The 19535-nt window shown below is 44.1% G+C and overlaps 2 protein-coding genes across 2 annotated transcripts in view; one reads left to right on the forward strand and one right to left on the reverse strand.

Moving 5' to 3' along the window:
- The window catches only part of DCLK3 (doublecortin like kinase 3), a gene marked incomplete at both ends in the record, with an annotated part of 45572 nt that extends 43143 nt beyond the window's left edge, over window positions 1–2429 (reverse strand). Inside the window, one exon of the mRNA XM_082639866.1 lies at window positions 2348–2429. Within this exon, the coding sequence (XP_082495992.1) occupies window positions 2348–2429 (82 nt within the window). The remainder of the gene's footprint in view (window positions 1–2347) is intronic.
- Window positions 2430–6818: 4389 nt separating this feature from the next.
- LOC309813093 (transportin-1-like) lies at window positions 6819–9278 on the forward strand. Its single transcript, XM_082637691.1, is given in 3 exon segments — window positions 6819–7073; window positions 7077–7358; window positions 7362–9278. Coding segments are annotated over 3 exon segments (2130 nt in total). The 5' UTR covers window positions 6819–6860; the 3' UTR covers window positions 8997–9278.
- The last annotated feature ends 10257 nt before the right edge of the window (window positions 9279–19535 follow it).

Here is a 19535-nt window from a genome sequence, read left to right on the forward strand (position 1 = left end):
AGCTAAGACATTTAATCAGCTCCACGTGTAACCAGAGAAAAGCAACACACCTGCCTGAAATATTCAAATATTTCGGAAAACATAGGAGGGAAATTTCCCTTGAACTGGTTAAAAGGGGGATGAGAGAAGCCAAGAGTGAGATCTTGGGACAATGAAGCAACTGTCCATTTTGTTTTGCTTTTCTGAGCATTACACTCAAGCACCATGCCACCCATTGGGCACCGCCGAAGGCACCCAGATGAGAAGTTAATGGCCTGGGCACAGGGGTCCATATGCTAGGAGGCACCTTGTGAAAATTCACACCAAGGCACTCTGCAGGCTAGCGCAGGCTACCCAGTGCTGATGATACAGCCCTACTCTAGAAATGTTTGATTGGGTTCCCTAGAATCAGATCCTGAGATAGGAATCCCTAGGAAAGTGTTTTATTGGGAAGTATTCCTAGGAAGAAACTGGTAGGGGAGTGAAGAAGTGAGTCCAGAAAGAGAAGCAAGCCCAGCAATGACCCCTGGAGATCAATGTGACACCACTCCACAGTGGATTTCTACAGACAGAGTATGTCACACCTGGCTGTGTCCCAATCAAGGGCAAGGCAGCGAGACTATATACACTCCGGCACCCATCAGGCATTGGTTAGGGGCTGCCCCCAGGGGAGATGGCAACTCCCAGGCCCGCCTTGCTCTCAGCTCCTTCAGACCAAGCAGACTCCAGCAGCCCCAACAAAGACGGTCATCCTCCAACGAAGGGGAGGGGCTGGCGGCTGGGAGTGAAAGCACCCAGGGTACCAGCGTGCACAAAGGGCTCTGAGGGGACACTGTGTCACACTGAAGTACCTGTGACAGTCCAGGGTCCAGTATTCCTTTCTCCAAGTTTTGCCCAAAGCCTGACCATGATAACGCTGACTCCATCTCAGCTATTCTGCGGCCTCACGGGGTTCTCACATTTCTTTGAGCTCACCATTAATGTACCTGGCTCAAAGACCTTTCAGACCTTCATGGAATGAGTTACAGAGCACCTTTCAGATATCGTTTTCTGCCTCTCTGTTCTTTTTCCAGGGAAGCATTTTCTGGCACCACCCAAAGCAATCCAAATATTAAACTGAAATGCTCTTATGAAGTTGGGCTGCCAGGCAAACCCAACATCCTTTTCCTTTTTTTCTTTCTTCCTGGGGCCCCTGTTTCTTGCTACCTTGCCCCTTAAGGATAAGCACAATGCTTGGCTACTACTCTAGATGCCCCATTCATTGTGATTGTGATTGTCAGCTCAACACTAGCCAACAGATCACCGCTGTAAGCAGTGACATGGACTTACTTCACAGCTCCTAACACAACCATAAAGGCCCAGGACCACTTAATGCCAAGATAATCAGGAAGGAAGGACCCAGCTTCAAGCTGACAGCTGTCGTCTTGGACAACACAGCAAGTAAATGAAAGGAGATGGAATCCACAGAGAAGGGGGTAAGACAGAGGGAGAACTAATGTTGGAAATGAATAGCAGCAGAGTTCTCTCCACAACTTCTCCTCACCCCCCACTCCCAGCAGGCGGATACCCCGAAAAGGTGTCTCCAGACGCCTCTGCCCAGCCCTGCACAGTCTTCTCCCCACCTCACAACACCTCGCCCCCAGAGCCAGACACCCAAGGCAGTATAAATGCTGTCCTATATTTGAAATTATTGATGGGATATTTCATGAACTCATTTTCTTTTTTCTGTTCATGCCCAAATGCTCTGCCTTTAGCCTTTTCCTCTATAGTCTTTAGTTCTTATTTGTGTTTCTTTATCTAGTTCTAAGGAGAATTTCCTTTCCTTTAGCTGGGTCACAAGAGCTGTGGAAACCTGGGTTCAAATCCCAGCTTGGTCGCTATTAAGCCATGTGACATTGGGAACCTCCGTTTTCTCATCTGACAAATGGGGATAAATCCATCTTCCTTACAGGTCTGTGGAGAGGATGGATGAAATGAGGTCAACTCTAGGTAAAGCACCTGACATGTCGACATGCTCAATAAAGCCCGGCTCCCTCGCGGGCGCCTTCCCTCTCCCACAGCCCCACCGCACCTCCCAGGATGCCCCCGCGTTTCCCAGGCCGGCCCCTCTGGACAGCGAGGGACAGGAACCCAGATCGGGACAACGTTAACCCCGACCCCAAGCAGGCGAGTTTCAGCTGGTGTGGCCACACACACACACACACACACACACACACGCACGCACCGCGCTTTCTCCGGGCACCCCCGCGGGACCGGCACTGAGGCCCCACAGCGCACGGAGCGGGCTCTCGAGTCGGGAAGACAGAAGGGCTCCCCCTACCCCGGCGGCGGCCCCGACCTGGTGGGCGCCAGAGCCCATGGCACTTACCCGGGGCGGGTCGAGCGGGGCAGCTGGGGGCGGGTCGTGCGGGGGGCGGCGGCGGGCGCGGGGCGGGCGCGGCGGCGGGCATGGCTCGGAGGCCCGGGAGCTAGGCGCGGGTCTTGGAGGCGCGGTGCCGCGGCTCGACGGCGGGGCGGGCGCGGCGTGAGCGGCGAGGAACCCGCTCCGCCCTCTCTCCTCGTTCCCTCCTGACGCCCGCCCCGCGCCGCGCAGCGCCGGGCAACAGCTACGGGGAACGTCTCTGGGGGCGCCGGCTTAGCAACCGCGAGCCGCTCAGCCTCTCTCCCCGCACCCGCACCCGCCCCTCCCTGCTCCGCGCGCCGAGCCGGGCGCTGCAGGTGGGCGGGGCCCGCTATGAACTTGCTCCCGCACCCCGAGTCTTCTCCAGGGAGCGCCCGAGGTGGCCCTCGGGGACCCCTCCGCAGCCCGCCTCTCTCCGCTCGCAGGGCGTGCCCTAGAGCCAAGCGTGGTCGGGCTTTGAAACAGCCTCGCCCACGTTCTCTGTGGGTGGCGGACCAAAGGCGTCCCCAGGACCCGGGCAGTCCTCGCCCCTCCTGGTCGTTCAGAGACCAGGCTTCCCTCACTGATCCCTTCCTCCTACGCCATCCCCGCTACGCTCACACATTGACCCTGCAGCCGTCCTATATCCTGCTTGCCCCACAGATTCAGAGAACTGCTCACACGCCGTCCACACCCGTGACCTCAAAGATACAGCCTGCAAACCTCCCTCCAGCCTCACGTCTTCCTGGTACCATCTAAAAGCTGCTCAATGGCCCTTGCGTTGTTTTACCCCTTCCAAGCCCACCACATATCTAATCCTCCCACTTGCAGATAGATCCCCCATGTTTGCAGTCACAATCCCATCTCCTCAAAGACTGGCTCCCAGGCCCCTCCTGGGAGAGATGATTAATGCTGGGAAGACCATGCCCATGTAGGGGAGCAGAATTTGCCACCCCAAACGATGTCTCTTTGGGATATTATTTTAAGCTGGTTATTTTCTGAGAAACAGCAGACATGGGGAAAACTCCGAAAACCAAGTAGGAGTTACCCCTGTGTAAGAAACATTTACATTGTAAAGGAAATCTCCATTTATTAGGTGTCTCCTTCACTGTACCTGGAAGAGGAGAAGAACCAAATCTCTCAAAATTCTTTTTTTTTTCTTTCATTTCTAAGTCTTTCCTGAGTATTGTCACCTCATTTCTGAGTTTTTATTTTTTTATTATTATATGAAACATATATTGTTATTTCTCAACATTTTTAAAAGCCCTTGATATAGAGCAAGTATTATTTTCCAAAATTATTTGAGCACACAGTTATATTAATATATCATGAAGAAATGGTTCTATAAAAGGAATAAAAGAGAGTTCATGTGCAAGAACTAAGGAAAGGTATTTAAAGACATTTTTTTTTCCCTTTGGTCCACTCTGCGAGGCTTGTGGGATCTTAGATGAGCCCCAGAACTCAACAGTGAAAGCACGGAGTCCTAACCACTGGACCATGAGGGAATTCCCTAGAAATTCTAATCAGTGGAGAAAGCAATGACAAATCTGCATCACAACCTTCCCCTTGTTTACTGTGCTTTTCATGGTAACCTCTACACCCTCAAGATCCTCTTTTGTCTTTAGTTGAGGATGGTGTTTAAGGTGAGGGCTTCAGCCATTTGGAAAGTTACTCAAGTTCTTCTGGGGCTCTCTCATGTATACATGTTATTAAACTTAGCTTGATTTTTCTCCTGTTAGTCTGTCTCATGTCAATTCTGAGACCAGCCAGAAGATCCTAGAAGGTAGAGGAAAATTTGTTTCTCCCCAACATCCACATCTCCACATGGCCACTGACATGATTACAGCAATGGTCTTGATGTTGCCTTGATCTATCAGGTCACAGAGTGGCCTTGTCTGATGCTGGTGTTTTGTGAAATTGTTCACGTTCTGCAGAACACTAAGACTGAGGCCAGATCTGCTCCCGTATGTCAGGGTCTGTCTTTCTCTTCCTCACACATAACAAGAAGTCTAGGAGAAGGCTATTCTGCGCTGGTTCAGCATCTCAGGGGTAACCTTAGGTATAAATCTCTTTCCAGGTTTCCACATGGCCCCCTTCAACATATTGCCTTTTCCCCTCAGACTCAAGACTGTTGCCTCAGGGTCACAAAATGGCTGCAACAACCTCTGGAAGCCATTGTGTGCAAAGGAACTTCTGATTCCAGCTGGTTGGATGGCCAGACAACCCAAAGTGATCATCAAGGACCATTTTCAGCAATCCAGTTCACCAACAGTGAACAAAATGACAAAGGACCTGCCTCCCAGTCACTCCCCTCTAGTCAGGGGAGGCAGGTAATGAATTAGCAAGTATGGTGATAAATGACATGGAGAAAACAAAGGAAGGAGAAGGGAATAGGGAGTGGGGACTGTTGTTATTTTAAGTTGGGCAGACAGGAAAGGCCTCACTGACAAGGTGACATTTGAGCAAAAGCCTGAAGGAAGAAACTATTTGGAAATTTCTCTTGGAGGTAAGTGCCCCTCAGCTACTTAAATATTTCCTTTTTAGAAACCATTGCAGCTACTCTTCCTGGCCCTATGATTTAGGAGTAAACAAAAGTTTTAAAAACTGAGTTTTAGGGAAAGGTTTAACTCTCATGGAGGAGAATTCAGATGACTTGTATTTTCTTTCTTGAAAAGCAGCAGTTCAGCAATGTTTAATTACTGGCTAGATAATCATTTATATGTTCATTATATATACACATTAAACATACAAGGAACAACTTAGTTCAAGTTATCAGATTACCTCCTAGCAGTGAGGGATAAACATGATACATCTTTTTTTTTTTTGGCCACACCGTGCAGCGTGTGGATTCTTAGTTCCCCGACCAGGGATTGAACCCATGCCCCCTACAGTGGAAGTGTGGAGTCTTAACCACTGGACTGCCAGGGAAGTCCCTAAACATGATACATCTTCTCGAACACTGGAAGAAAATGCTAGTTACCTACTCCTATTCTCCCTTTCTGACCTAGTAACAGACCCCAATTTTAAGCTGACCACACTGCAACCTAGAATAAAGAATAGATTTTCTAGCCTCCCTTTGTTACTGAACCAAACTAGGGTCTGCTCACCCACCATGCAGCAAAGACAATCTACTGACACCAGATTGTGATGAAGGAAAGTACAGTGTTTATTGCAGGACACCACACAAGGAGAATGGGCAGCTCATGATCAAAAGACCTGAACACCTCCATGGCTTTTAGGGAAGGGTTTTCAAAGGCAACATTTGGGATGAGGGTTGCAGCTCGTGGACTTTCTTCTGATTAGTTGGTGGTAAGGTAACAGGGTGATTTTTCAGGAATCTTAATCATCAACCTTCTGGTTCCAACCCATCTGGGGTCTACTTACTTGAGGTCAGCATGTAGTCACCATCCTCCATCTGTGTAGTTGGTCTCAGTTTCTGCAGAACAATTTAAAGATATGCGTCGGTTCCTTGTGCTTGGTGGCCACGGCGGCAACAGCAGCAGACATTAGCAGCCCAGCTGCTAGGATCAGTTCCCCTGGGTTTCACCATCCCAGACTTCCTTCAGGGTGCCCCAGGCAGCAAACCAAGATGGAGTATGAGTGGAAACCTGACGAGCCAGGGCTTTAGCAGATCCTGCAGCTGCTGAAGGAGTCCCAGTCCCCCGACACCACCATCCAGAGAACCATTCTAGAAACTGGAACAACTCAATCAATATCCAGACCCTAACAACTACCTGATTTTTGTTCTTACAAAATTAAAATCTGAAGATGAACCCACAAGATCATTGAGTGGTCTCATATTGAAGAATAACGTGAAAGCACACTTTCAGTATTTCCCAAATGGTATAACAGACTTTATTAAGAGTGAATGTTTAAACAATATTGGTGACTCTTCTCCTCTGATTAGAGCTACTGTAGGCATTTTGATTACAACTATAGCCTCCAAGGGAGAACTGCAGAATTGGCCTGACCTCCTACCAAAACTCTGTAGCCTGCTAGATTATGAAGATTACAGCACTTGTGAGGGAGCATTTGGTGCCCTTCTTTGTGAAGATTCGTGAAGATTCTGCTGAGATTTTATTTTTTATTTTTATTTTTTAATTTTTTATTAGTTTCTGCTTTATAACAAAGTGAATCAGTCATACATATACATCTGTTCCCACATCCCTTCCCTCTTGCGTCTCCCTCCCTCCCACCCTCCCTATCTCACCCCTCCAGGCGGTCACAAAGCACCGAGCTGATCTCCCTGTGCTATGTGGCTGCTTCCCACTATCTATCTACCTTAAGTTTGGTAGTGTATATATGTCCATGCCTCTCTTTTGCTTTGTCACAGCTTACCCTTCCCCCTCCCCATATCCTCAAGTCCATTCTCAGTAGGTCTGTGTCTTTATTCCTGTTTTACCCCTAGGTTCTTCATGACATTTTTTTTCTTAAATTCCATATATATGTGTTATCTGCTGAGATTTTAGATAGTGATGTTTTAGATCGTCCTCTCGACATCATGATTCCTAAATTTTTACAGTTCTTCAAGCACAGTAGTCCAAAAATAAGGCCTCATGTTGTTGCATGTGTCAATCAGTTTATCATCAGTAGAACTCAAGCTCTGATGTTGCACTTTGATTCCTTTATTAAGAATCTCTTTGCATTGGCTGGTGATGAAGAACCAGAGGTACAGAAAACTGTGTGCCAGGCACTTGGGATGTTGCTTGAAGTTTGAATGGATCGCCTGCCTCCTCACATGCATAATATAGTTGAGTACATGCTACAGAGGCCCCAAGATCAAGGTGAAAATGTGGTTTTAGAAGCCTGCGAATTTTGGCTTACTTTGGCTGAGCAACCAATATGCAAAGATGTACTCATAAGGCATCTTCCTAAGTTGATTCCTGTGTTAGTGAATGGCATGAAGTACTCAGATATAGATATTATCCTACTTAAGGGTGATGTTGAAGAAGATGAAACAATTCCTGATAGTGAACAGGATACAAGGCCACGTTTTCACTGATCAAGGACAGTGGCTCAGCAGCATGACAAAAATGGAATTGAAGAGGAAGATGATGATGATGAAATTGATGATGATGATACAATTTCTGACTGGAATCTAAGAAAATGTTCTGCGGCTGCCCGAGATGTTCTTGCAAATGTGTATCGTGATGAGCTTTTGCCACACATTTTGCCCCTTTTGAAAGAATTACTTTTTCATCATGAATGGGTTGTTAAAGAATCAGGCATCTTGGTTTTAGGAGCAATTGCTGAAGGTTGCATGCTGGGCATGATTCCATACCGACCTGAGCTCATTCCTCACCTTATTCAGTGCCTCTCTGATAAAAAGGCTCTTGTGTGTTTCATAACGTGCTGGACTCTTAGCCGCTATGCACACGGGGTAGTCAGCCAGCCCTCAGACACGTACCTGAAGCCATTAATGACAGAACTGCTAAAGCGTATCCTGGATAGCAAGAAGAGAGTACAAGAAGCTGCCTGCAGTGCCTTTGCTACCCTGGAAGAGGAGGCTTGTACAGAAAGTGTTCCTCACCTTGCTTATATACTTGATACCTTGGTCTTTGCATTTAGTAAATACCAGCATAAAAACCTGCTCATTCTTTATGATGCCATAGGAACGTTAGCAGATTCAGAAGGACATCACTTAAACAAACCTGAATATATTCAGATGCTAATGCCTCCACTGATTCAGAAATGGAACATGTTAAAGGATAAAGATAAAGATCTCTTCCTTTTACTTGAGTGCCTATCTTCAGTTGCCACAGCCCTGCAGTCTGGCTTCCTTCCATACTGTGAACCTGTGTATCAGCGTCGTGTAAACCTAGTACAGAAGACTCTTGCACAAGCAATGCTGAACAATGCTCAACGAGATCAGTATGAGGCTCCAGATAAAGATTTTATGATAGTGGCTCTTGATTTACTCAGTGGCCTGGCTGAAGGACTTGGAGGCAACATTGAACAGCTAGTAGCCCGAAGTAACATTCTAACACTAATGTATCAGTGCATGCAGGATAAAATGCCAGAGGTTAGACAGAATTCCTTCACCCTGTTAGGTGACCTGACAAAAGCTTGCTTTCAGCATGTTAAGCCTTGTATAGCTGATTTCATGCCAATATTGGGAACCTACCTAAATCCAGAGTTGATTTCAGTCTGCAATAATGCCATATGGGCAGCTGGAGCAATCTCCATTCAAATGGGTATAGAGATGCAGCCTTATATTCCTATGGTGTTGCACCAGTTTTGCACCAGACCCAACACACCAAAGACATTGTTAGAGAATACAGCAATAACAGTTGGTCGTCTTGGTTACGTTTGTCCTCAAGAGGTGGTCCCCATGCTACAGCAGTTTATAAGACCTTGGTGCACCTCTCTGAGAAACATAAGGGACAATGAGGAAAAGGATTCAGCATTTTGTGGGATTTGTACCATGATCAGTGTGAATCCCAGTGGAGTAATCCAAGATTTTATATTTTTTTGTGATGATGCATCATGGATTAATCCAAAAGATGATCTGCGAGACATGTTCTGTAAGATCCTTCATGGATTTAAAAATCAAGTTGGGGATGAAAATTGGAGGTGTTTCTCTGACCAGTTTCCACTTCCCTTAAAAGAGTGTCTTGCAGCTTTTTATGGTGTTTAATCTCATACACTTATGCTGCAGTCCCATAATTAGGGGTCCTTCAGTCTTGGAGACTATGAGGGAGACTCTGCACCCAGGGAAGATGTTACCCTTTACAGGGAGGAAGGGTAAACCAGTAGGGAATACAGTAGAATCCCAGCCCTACTGGGAGGGGCTGGAGGGAGGTGTTGCCATCACTGTATTAAGTCGCTGTTGGGAAACGTTTTAACATCTGGAGCCTTTGTGGGTGGAAATCTGTCTCCAATTACAACGCTGCACTAGATGTGAAGAGGCAAAAAAAAAAAAAAAAAAAGAAAAAGTTATTCAATCTACTCACAAAACAATACATCCTGGAATATTATGGGGAATTGTACCAAAACAAGAGCCATATAAATGATGCATAGGGATGAGAAAGAGGAAAAATTCTATAGCACAAAAAAGGAAACCTAAGAATGGGGATTAGAAAACAGTAAAGTTTTTTTTTTTAATTTAAAGGTTTTTATAAAATTTCCCACATGATGGGGATTTGTTTTTGCATACTGATGAAGAACTACACAAATGAAAGCTAATAAGAGTTAAAATCAGCTTGCCTACCCATAGTAGAAGTAGGTTCTTGGAAGTTACAATTTAAGGTACCCCAAAAAGCTAGAAATAAAACAAAACAAATTTAAACAATGAAGCACCCTGTGAAATGCCAAATGAGTCACTCCTTTTACCTCTGTGGGATGGGCAGGGAGGGAGGAATAAATGGGGTTGGACATATCGAACTAAAGATTGACATCTTGACTTTGCATTAAGACATTAATGTAGTGGATATAATTTGATGGTTGTACTTCATTAGATTTAATTTCTCGGCCAAGAGGTCATTTTTAAAGTGCAGTTTAAGGTTCAAGCATGCATTCTGGCTCACAGTGATTGAAAGTACTTTAAATTAGTGGGAAAGTAGCATGCTTGCATCACATAGAGTGAGATTGGTATTCAGTTACCTCTGTTGCGCCAGTTTGTGTTGCAGTTTACCAATTCAATATAGCCCTGCATTTAAAATTCCTTTTTAAGATTTGTGGATTTTATTTTTATTAAGAATACAGATATAAAGTACTGTAGTTTACAGCTAGGCCTTGAAATATCTTTTTAGGATCTGTTAGGAATAAGATTGATATTGTATTGCGTGTAACCTGCACAATATGGAAAGCTGATAAACCTGTGCAAAATCTTTGCCTCTGTGCTGTCAGTGTGATGTGCTTTCTGCATGGCTATATACTACTAGTGATTTTATCAAAACTTCTAAAACTTAAATTACATGGTAAAGGATCTGTAAGAGGCTGCATAAATGTTAGTTGGCACATAAACACAATTGTAGAAGTTGAAGACATGATTGCTATATTTCAATGTTTATTCCCACTCAACATATTACCTTCTAAGCTTTCTTTTTTTGTTCAAAGCATGATCTTAAAGATATGTTTAAGTTAATGGATGTAATGTAGGGTTCCTACACTGTACTGGCACATGTTGGTGGCCCTCTGTGCCCTAGATATATGTACACAGGGTGCAAGTAAAAAGCTACAGAGTGAAAGTTGGTTTGGATCCTCTTCATTTCATTTGTTTAGCTTTTCTGTTATTTTTCTCTACTTACATGTATTCCTGTGAATAAATCGTTGTTAAGTTAAAAAAAAAACAGATATGCATCAGATTGTTATATATATTCCTTGAGGAAGAACCCGGGCTCTGTTTTATCATTGAATTATTGTTTAAGCTATCCTTACTTTTCTTGCTTGACTGCTTTTCCTTTGTTTCTGCATTCCCTCACGTCCCTAATTAGTAACTGCTTGAGTCCACTTTGGAACTCAGGAAAAGCCTAGGAGACTAAAGCGTTTCTCTGCAAACAAGAAACAGGGGACCCAGGGGACTTTTGAATCTGGAAAGGGCCCACAGGGACCTGCTCAGTGTTACCCTCCCCCACCTTTTCTTTAATACTCCTCCATCCTGAGGGGTACAGGGGCGGGAGAAGAAAAGGAATAAAGCTTTGGATAGAAACTTAGCAGGGGAACTCCATTTTAGGGGGTCTCAGTTTCACTGTCTACCTCTCAGCCCTCACCTCCTGCCAGTCCTCCAGGGATGCTCTGGGCTCCAGCTAGTGCAAATTCCTTGCTTTGTCTCGGGCAGCATCTGTTTCCATCCACTGCTCCATCTGCCCCTGTGCGGCCCTTACTCAGTCATCATCTCCTCACCCTAAGTAAACTGCCAGTGCATGATTCAAGCCCTAACTCCCTACTAGCAGGAAGATAGGAAAGTAGGGTGTTTGAAATGGCTGCATCGTGGTCAATCTGGTTTCCCTCCAGTACTGACAAGTGACCCAGTCAGTGGCACATTCCATTCAGCCGGTGATTCCTATCGAAATTGAAGTCAGTCAGAATGCCTCCGTTGGCTTCAGCAGACTCATCCCATTTGACCCAAGTCCACTCACTCCAGTAGACTTCTTTCAACAAGGAAGTCAGGGAATTCCCTGGTGGTCCAGTGGTTAGGACTCAGCGCTTTCACTGCTTTCAGCTGCTGGGGCCCAGGTTTGAACCCTGATCAGGGAACTAAGATCCCGCAAGCCGAGCGGCATGGCCAAAAAAACAAAAATCAAGGAAGAAGTCGAAACTCTTGCCTAAGATAAAATGAAGGATTTCCTGTGGAGGACATTGATGCATACGATCACTCTTCTCACTCTGGTTCAGATAACTGTGTGTCAGCTGTGTGTAGACATGATTTCAGGAATATATCAAAGATACGATACCACTTTTTCTGGATACAAGCCCCTGCTTTTAAACGAATCAGTTTATTTCCGATGTCTGCTAAACTTACCATCTGGGCCCTTCCGATGCCCAAGAATATGGCACTCGGTGCGGTAAAAAGCAAGATGCAGATAATTGTTTCTGTATTATAGCAATAAAAACAAACTCATTTGCAAAACTACTAAATGATCTTCAAATGTGGAATGGTAATAAAAGGCAAGTCCGAAATATTCTCCAGCCCTTACAGTATAGTAGCAGATTCAGGGCAAGATTTCAAGTATCATAGGACATGACATTCTCAGAACACTGCCTATAATTAGGCATAAAAGCTAGAAAAATTGGGCTTAAGTCTGAAAAAGATAGACTGTAGTACAAAAATATGTGTAATCTCTCTTGAATTACCAAACTTGCCTTCAAAAAAAAAGAAGAGATAATAAGTAAATGATATCCAGTCCTAAGATTCCAGAATAAAACACGTAGGCACACAAAGTTAAAGCTGTACATATACACAAACATGTTTGCAAAATGTGATGTATGGTTCATGCCTATGTATGGGCCACACTGAAACTGAGAATGTTATAAAGAAATTCCTCAGTTAGGGCTCAAATTCTCTTACATAAAAATTTTAAATAAATATATTAGTGATTCAGTTGGCCTCAAATAAATTCTTCCTGTTTGTCTTAGTATCATATAAAGGATAGAAGTTCACCTTGGATATAAGTGCTGTCCTCAAAGATAAACAGAAACAAAGTAGACAGACCTTTCCTGATTCTTATATTTAGCTGAAAGTTGCTGTTGTGGGACAGGGGTCTGCAGACTATACAGACAGTGCAGCCAAATCTGGCTTGGTGCCAATCTGTGTAAATAAAGATTTATTGGAATACAACCATGACTATTCATCTACATATTGTCTATGCTGCTTTTGAATAGTTGTGGCAGAGACCATATGACCCACAAAGCTAAAACTATTTATTATCTGGTCCTTTACAGAGAAGTTTGCAGGCCACTGCTGTTGTGTCAGCACATTCTGTGTTCTGTCTTTGGCTGAAATGGAGAAGTGCAAGCCACCAAATTTTACTTCCTTGTGTGTTGAATAATGATGAGAACTTTTTTGGAAAAAAATTAAAGTTTCTCATTCTCAGGTTCGCGACAGTCATTTTGCTTTAATTTAACCCTTTTGGCGTCCAACCCACTTGGTAGATTTAGCTCCTTCTCTGAATATTCTTAAAATCTCTACCAAGTGGAGAAGCCCAGTATGGGAAGAGAGATGAACATTTCTGAACCATCTATCAGGAGCTTCCACAGAGGGACTCCTCTTTTAAAACCCAGAACTCTGTGAGATGGGGTCATTTTTGCCATTCTTCTGAGGCTGTCTCCTGTTTTTAAACACTTGAGAAAGCCGAGAATCAGAGAGCTTAAGAAACTCAGCCAAGGTCACACAATAGCATAATAATATGCAGAGGCAGAATTGGAATCCAGGTCTGTCTGATTCCAATGCACATGCTCCTTCCACCATACCTTGCTGCCTGATCAATGTATTCATTTATTCACTCAGTGAATAATCACTGAGCACTTTGGGGGTATCTGCTATGTTCAGTCATTATGTCAGACCCCGAGGACACAAAGATCACGAAAAACAATGAAGAGGAATTGACCAGGGTTACATTTCAAATAAGATTGATGTGACCTCCCACAGGTCAGAATCCTCTCAATCCATAATTTAATTTAAAAAATTAAGAGTATCCATATCCTTATGAAAGATAGTTCCATGATTATATCTTCCTAAAAGATGTAGTGTTGACTAGTTAGATTGTAACCCTGAAGTATAAGCATAATATATAGACTGTTGACATCATATCAGAGAAGTTGCCTGGCTCATGAATTAAAGCAATTTCTCAAACCAATTTAGTTTTCAAAAATCTAGATTACCTTTGAATTTCTATTAACCACAATACCAGACTTAATTCTGGTGTCCTGTTGGCATGGTACCCACCAGACAGTGATGACATACATAGTCACTATTCCCTAGTCTCTAACTTGGGTGTCTTTATTTCTTCAATGTAGTCTTGGGCAATTTTTTTTGGTCTAATGCTGAAGATATTGGAAGTTCATTTTACAATCTTGACAGAGCATCTTTAATTTCCAACAGCTGCTCTGGTTACTTAAGGGATGATTATATTATTTCTTTCCACTGAATCTTCATAGCTGTATGAAGCCTTTCATAGAATCCTCAAAGTGGTAAAAAAAAAAAAAGTATTATACACATTGCAACTCTAAATAGTGTTTTATATATAAATAGTGAAGATTCCAGTAGAAACAGCAAATGTGAATCTGTGCTGGAACAAGTGACTGGTATGTGGTTTCACACAGTCAGAAAGGTTGTTTGTTTTAAAAAAGCAAGTAGGATGGGAATTCCCTGGCAATCCGGTGGTTAGGACTCGGCGCTTTCACTGCTGAGGGCCTGGGTTCAATCCCTGGCTGGGGAACTGAGACCCTGCAAGCCAGGTAGTGCAGCCAAAAAATAAAATAAAATTTAAATAAATAAATAAATAAGCAAGTAGGAGGCTCAACAGTGAATATGTGAAATCTGATCATCACTGCATCAGCTATCTACTGACCCCTAATGCTCAAGAGCTGTCTATCTTGAAACTGTCAAACAGTTGGCAGGAAGTTATCTATACATTTGTTATTCTCAAACTAAGCACAGTGACAGAACCACAGTTACAGGTAAACCAAATCCTCCCCACTCACCCCAGAATAAGTCACATATTCCAGTGTGAAACTGACCAATTATTAATTAATGGCTGAAAAAAAAGACTAAGGCTCTTTGTGCAACACTCCACTTTGAACTCCTTACAGCAAAAACAGGAGTAAATATCTTGTAAAATCAACCACAGTAGTCAGGACAAAATTATGCCTAGAGACAAAGCAGAGACGGTTATTGGCAAAAGTCCTTACCAAATGACAGCATAGGAAGTCTCGTAAAATTGGTGGGACATACAAGAGGAAGGAGCAGCCTGTATTGTGTGTGTGTGCATGATAGAAGTTTCTTCAACTTAGATTGGGACAAAACACTGCAAAATGTAATCTAACTGTTGACACAAGTGTGGCACATATACAAGGGAGAAGCGCTCAATGACTTTCATGGAGCAGGAGGAGAGATTGTTTGGGCAGCTCTGTTGTAAACTAGAAAACAAGTGTTGGGTCGGGGTTAATGGAGCATCAGCCACACCTGAAGCAAAAAAGAGTATTTCTGTACAGTTCAGGGCCTGCTGCTGCAGGCCAGTCCATACACAGCTTTATTGACAGAGGTCAGGCAGTGGTCATCAACATGCCATCTGGCCGGGGTATCATGTCAGGTGAGCCACTGAAAATCACGAGCATGATCAAATCACAGCGACTTAGCCTCTGCCCTCTCGGCATGCTGTGAGAAGAAATCAGCAACAAGAATCTGTTTTGCATGATTTATATGAAACATACTCAAGTATGATAGCAGTCAAGAAGAGGTGTGCTTCCATTAAATTATGGAGAGGAGGATGAGGTTATAATAATGGTTTTTTCATGTCGTTGATAATGTAAAGAAAGACCTCTTCTGCGATTCCAAGTGGCAAGTGTCAGTGACATGCTTAGAGACGGTTGAGCTTCTAACCTCAAACCTCACAATTGTAAATATTGAAAATATGATAGGGGAATTCCCTGGAAGTCCAGTGGTTAGGACTCTGTGCTTCCACTGCTGGGGGCTCGGGTTTGATCCCTGGTTGGGGAACTAAGATCCCACATGCTGTATGGTATGGTCAAAAAAAAAAAAAGAGGTATCAGAATTTCACAAGGAGGTTGAACTGTGGTACAAAAGACTCTATCACCAAGTAGGATTTTTTCCTCAACAATTATTTTCTTCATTCATCAGAGAAAGAAGTCAATATATTACTGAACCTGTTAAAAAGTCACATTCAAACACTGTACCAGACCATGAAGAAATTCTTTCCTGGGCCAAGTCAATCAAGGGCGGAACAGGACTGCAGGCAGTGTTCCCTTCCAGGCTCAAACATTCACCCTCCTGGGATCCTAATGCAGTGTAACTGTCGGCCTAGCAGCCTTGGAGTACAGCCTTCAGTAAGAAATTGCTCCAATATCCAAACCAATTAACAGAGCTATCAATACACCTTCTGGTGTCCTGTGTGCCTAAAATTATGATTTAGTAGAAGCAAAGAGTTAGAAAAGAAAACAGCTGGAGAGTTAGCATGACCTACTATTCAAGCTGGCAGATATAGATACCTTAGTGAGGGAAAAAAAAATACTCTTCTCCTAGGTGATCTGAAACTATTATTATTAATCTTGAGTTTTTAATGTCTTGCTTTGTAATATTTGAAAGTTGTGATGATTTTTTTGAACCTAAATTTGGTAAATGGTGTGATCCAAATTCCCATGAGTTGTCTAAATTTAAAAATAGAATAAATTCTCAAATAAGCATATTAAAAACAAACAAAAAGCAACTGCAGCATAGCTATTTTTGCATTATGAAAGCAGGGCAGCCATGGCTGCGTCTGGATAGCCATTGTTCTGTGTGTAGTCCTGTTCTTTGTTTTTCACACTTGTATAGAACTTTTCCAGTCTGAAATTCCAAGAATTTTGCAAGTGTTCCATGAATCTTTAGACCATCCCACTTACACTGAGAGTAGGTGGAGAACAGGAGACCCAGGGAAATGAAAGAGCCTCTTCTGTGTCAGAGAAGAGAATAAGGATGGGGAAAAAAATGTCCTAACTTTGTTCTGGTTCATTTTTAATAATGTCATTTCTTGCAGCATTTTAGCAACAAGAAAATTGGGGAATAAAAAAACCAACCTTAGGGGTTTCCCTGGTGGCGCAGTGGTTGAGAATCTGCCTGCCAATGCAGGGGACATGGGTTCGAGCCCTGGTCTGGGAAGATCCCATATGCCGCGGAGCAACTAGGCCCGTGAGCCACAACTACTGAGCCTGCGGGTCTGGAGCTTGTGCTACACAACAAGAGAGGCCGCGACAGTGAGAGGCCCACGCACCGTGATGAAGAGTGACCCCCGCTCTCTGCAACTAGAGAAAGCCCCCACACAGAAACGAAGACCCACCACAGACAAAAATAAACAAATAATTTAAAAAAACAAAAAACCAACCTTAAATGATCCCTAAGTTTCAGAGAAGGTAGAAAAATGTAGATTTTTTTAAAGCTATTTTCAGGAAAGCATTTAAAAATCACAATTATCTAACAAAGCAAAACTGATAATTATATAATTCCACAGCACTTGGCAGCAAGATAACTTTTGTTTAAAGGGACAGGCGGGATTCATTGTATTCCTTCCTGTCTACAGAACTTGGTGCCTCAGACCTCTAGAGGTCTCTAGTGCAAAACAAGGTTAACATCAATCAAATGCCTTGCAGGAACAGACACTATCTTAGTCTTTAGGAAAACAAAAGTTGAAGAGTACAAATGGAAATTAATGGTAATGAAAAAGTCAAGACATGGTTGAAAGAAGGCTTTCTCTAAAAAATGAAAGCAAATGACACATAATCAGTGACAGAAGACTTGGTTCCCAGAAAGATGGTACTTCCTACACCTTGAACTTTAAGAAGGTATCAGCAGGTCTTTGGAAGAGGTGTTGGGACAGGAAGACTTGATTGAGAAGTGATGAGCACAGCAGGGAAACTGAGGCCCCAGGAGTGATGGAGACGTTTGGGAGTAAGATCAGAAAAGACAGAAGGGAGGCAGAAGGCAGAGCTCAAAGGACAGCATTTATTACCGCTCCCACGCCCCTGCCAGCCAGTTGTCCAAGCTCCTCCAGCACATGCCGCATCCTAGTTGACCAGATGACTAAAGCCTTTGGTCCCCTTCAGTCAGCCAGAACTTTCATCCCAGGCTCTGCTCTCTGTGACTTGACAACTGAGGCTAATGGTTCAACCAAACTCCTTCTTCCTCGAGTGGCTCAGAAAAGCTGATGCCGTAACCTGGTCTATGGGCTAAGTTGTGTCCCCCCTCCCCAGATTTGTGTGTTAAAATCCTAACCCCCAGGACCTCAGAATGTGACTGTGTTTAGAGAGAGGGTCTTTAAAGAGGTGATTACGTTAAATGAGGTCATTAGGGTGGGCTCTAATCCAGTAGGATTGGTGTCCTTATAAGAAGAGGAAATTTGGACACAGACACGCACAGAGGGAGGACCATGTGTAGACACAGGGAGAAGACGGCCGTCTACAAGCCACGGAGAGAGGCCTCAGGAAAGACCAAACTGCCAACACCTTGATCTCAGACTTCGAGCCTCCAGAAGTGAGAATATACAATTTCATTGTTTAAGTCCTCCAATCTGTGGTACTTTCTTATTGCAGCCCCATATAAACAGACTAATATACCTGCTTATCATTAGTGGGGTGACAGCCCTAGCCAAGAAGGGCTCTAGTTCTCCTCTCCATATGTAGAAAAGGCAGCCGCCTCTGCAGTGCACAGAACTCCCCCTGCCCCTCCCTGACGAACCTACCCCACACACCTACTCCTATCAGTGCAGGGTGAAAAAAGGGTGTGTAGACCCTTCAGATTGCAGGCTCTCACTTGATTTTTTAAAATATCTCCTGTAAAAAGGGTAGACAAACAGTGTTCATCCCTTGGCAAAGACTCTTTCTCAGATATATTTGCGGATTGCCATTCACTTGGACTAAACTGCGGTGGCTTCATTCCACCTGGACACCCCCAGGAAGCCTATGCATTTTTTCTTCCTTTGAGTTAAATACAAAGAAGGAACAGAAGGGATGAGAAATTCAGCCACATGCACCTTCTTCCTCCATGTCCTGGTCCCTATACACACACACACACACGCACACACACACATGCACGTGTGTGCGCACACACACACACACGTGTCCTGCCTACTCACAGCTGTGCCCTTGGGGCCAGGCCACATTCCCCCCTCCTGCGGCACAGGCAGCCTGACAGACTAACATCTCCAGAGTCTACTTCTATTCTAATAGGATTTCTTCTTCTTTCAAAATTTTATCTGAAAGCCCTTGATAGGAGGAAGATTAAGAGTTCTTCCAGAAAATGCCTGAATTACAAACTCAGGTGTCCCTAAAAACTCTAACCTGACTTGGGTCCTTAAGAGCAGAGTTTTGATGAGCTAAGAGAATTGATGATCAAGGTCACCCATCCTGTGGTTGATTCCAAGGATTCCGATGTTTGGCATCAGGCACACTGCATCTTCTCCCTTTTGTCCAGCTGTTCAGACATCTTGCAGTCCCAGAGGGAGGGATAAAGTGTTTCCCCCTCGCTCTAACCCAGAAGCTTTGAGTAAAACGGAAAAAGTCACCAACCAGGTCTGTTGTGTTTCCTCCTCTGTAAAGTCAGGAACATTCTACGTGAGAGGCTCTTTCCCTCCCTTGGATATGGCTGAGCCCTGTACTGGCCCCGGGGTCCCACTCCGGGGCCGATGAGACCAAAGACATGGTGGGAAAGAAGCCCTGAAGCTCTCACCCAGGGAAAGGGACTTTGTGAGCGGTGACAAAAACCAGATGCTCCCCCCACCGCTGCCAAATTAGCACCTGAAAGATCAGCAGTCAGAATGGTCAAAGGACCCCAGAAAATTGGAAACACGATGACATCTACATGAAGGAAAACTGAAGGGAGGAGGAAATTGGTGGACTAGAAGATGGAAGAAAACTGTTTTTATTTCAAGAAAACTTCTACCCTTTTTATCTGTGTACAGTTCAAACAAACTTACCTGTGATCCCCACGGGCTAGTGCTGGAGAGGAGAGTCCTGAGGGACAGGG

Source organism: Mesoplodon mirus, assembly GCF_964341445.2.
Source record: "Mesoplodon mirus genome assembly, chromosome: 12".
In the NCBI taxonomy this organism is placed as follows: domain Eukaryota; kingdom Metazoa; phylum Chordata; class Mammalia; order Artiodactyla; family Ziphiidae; genus Mesoplodon; species Mesoplodon mirus.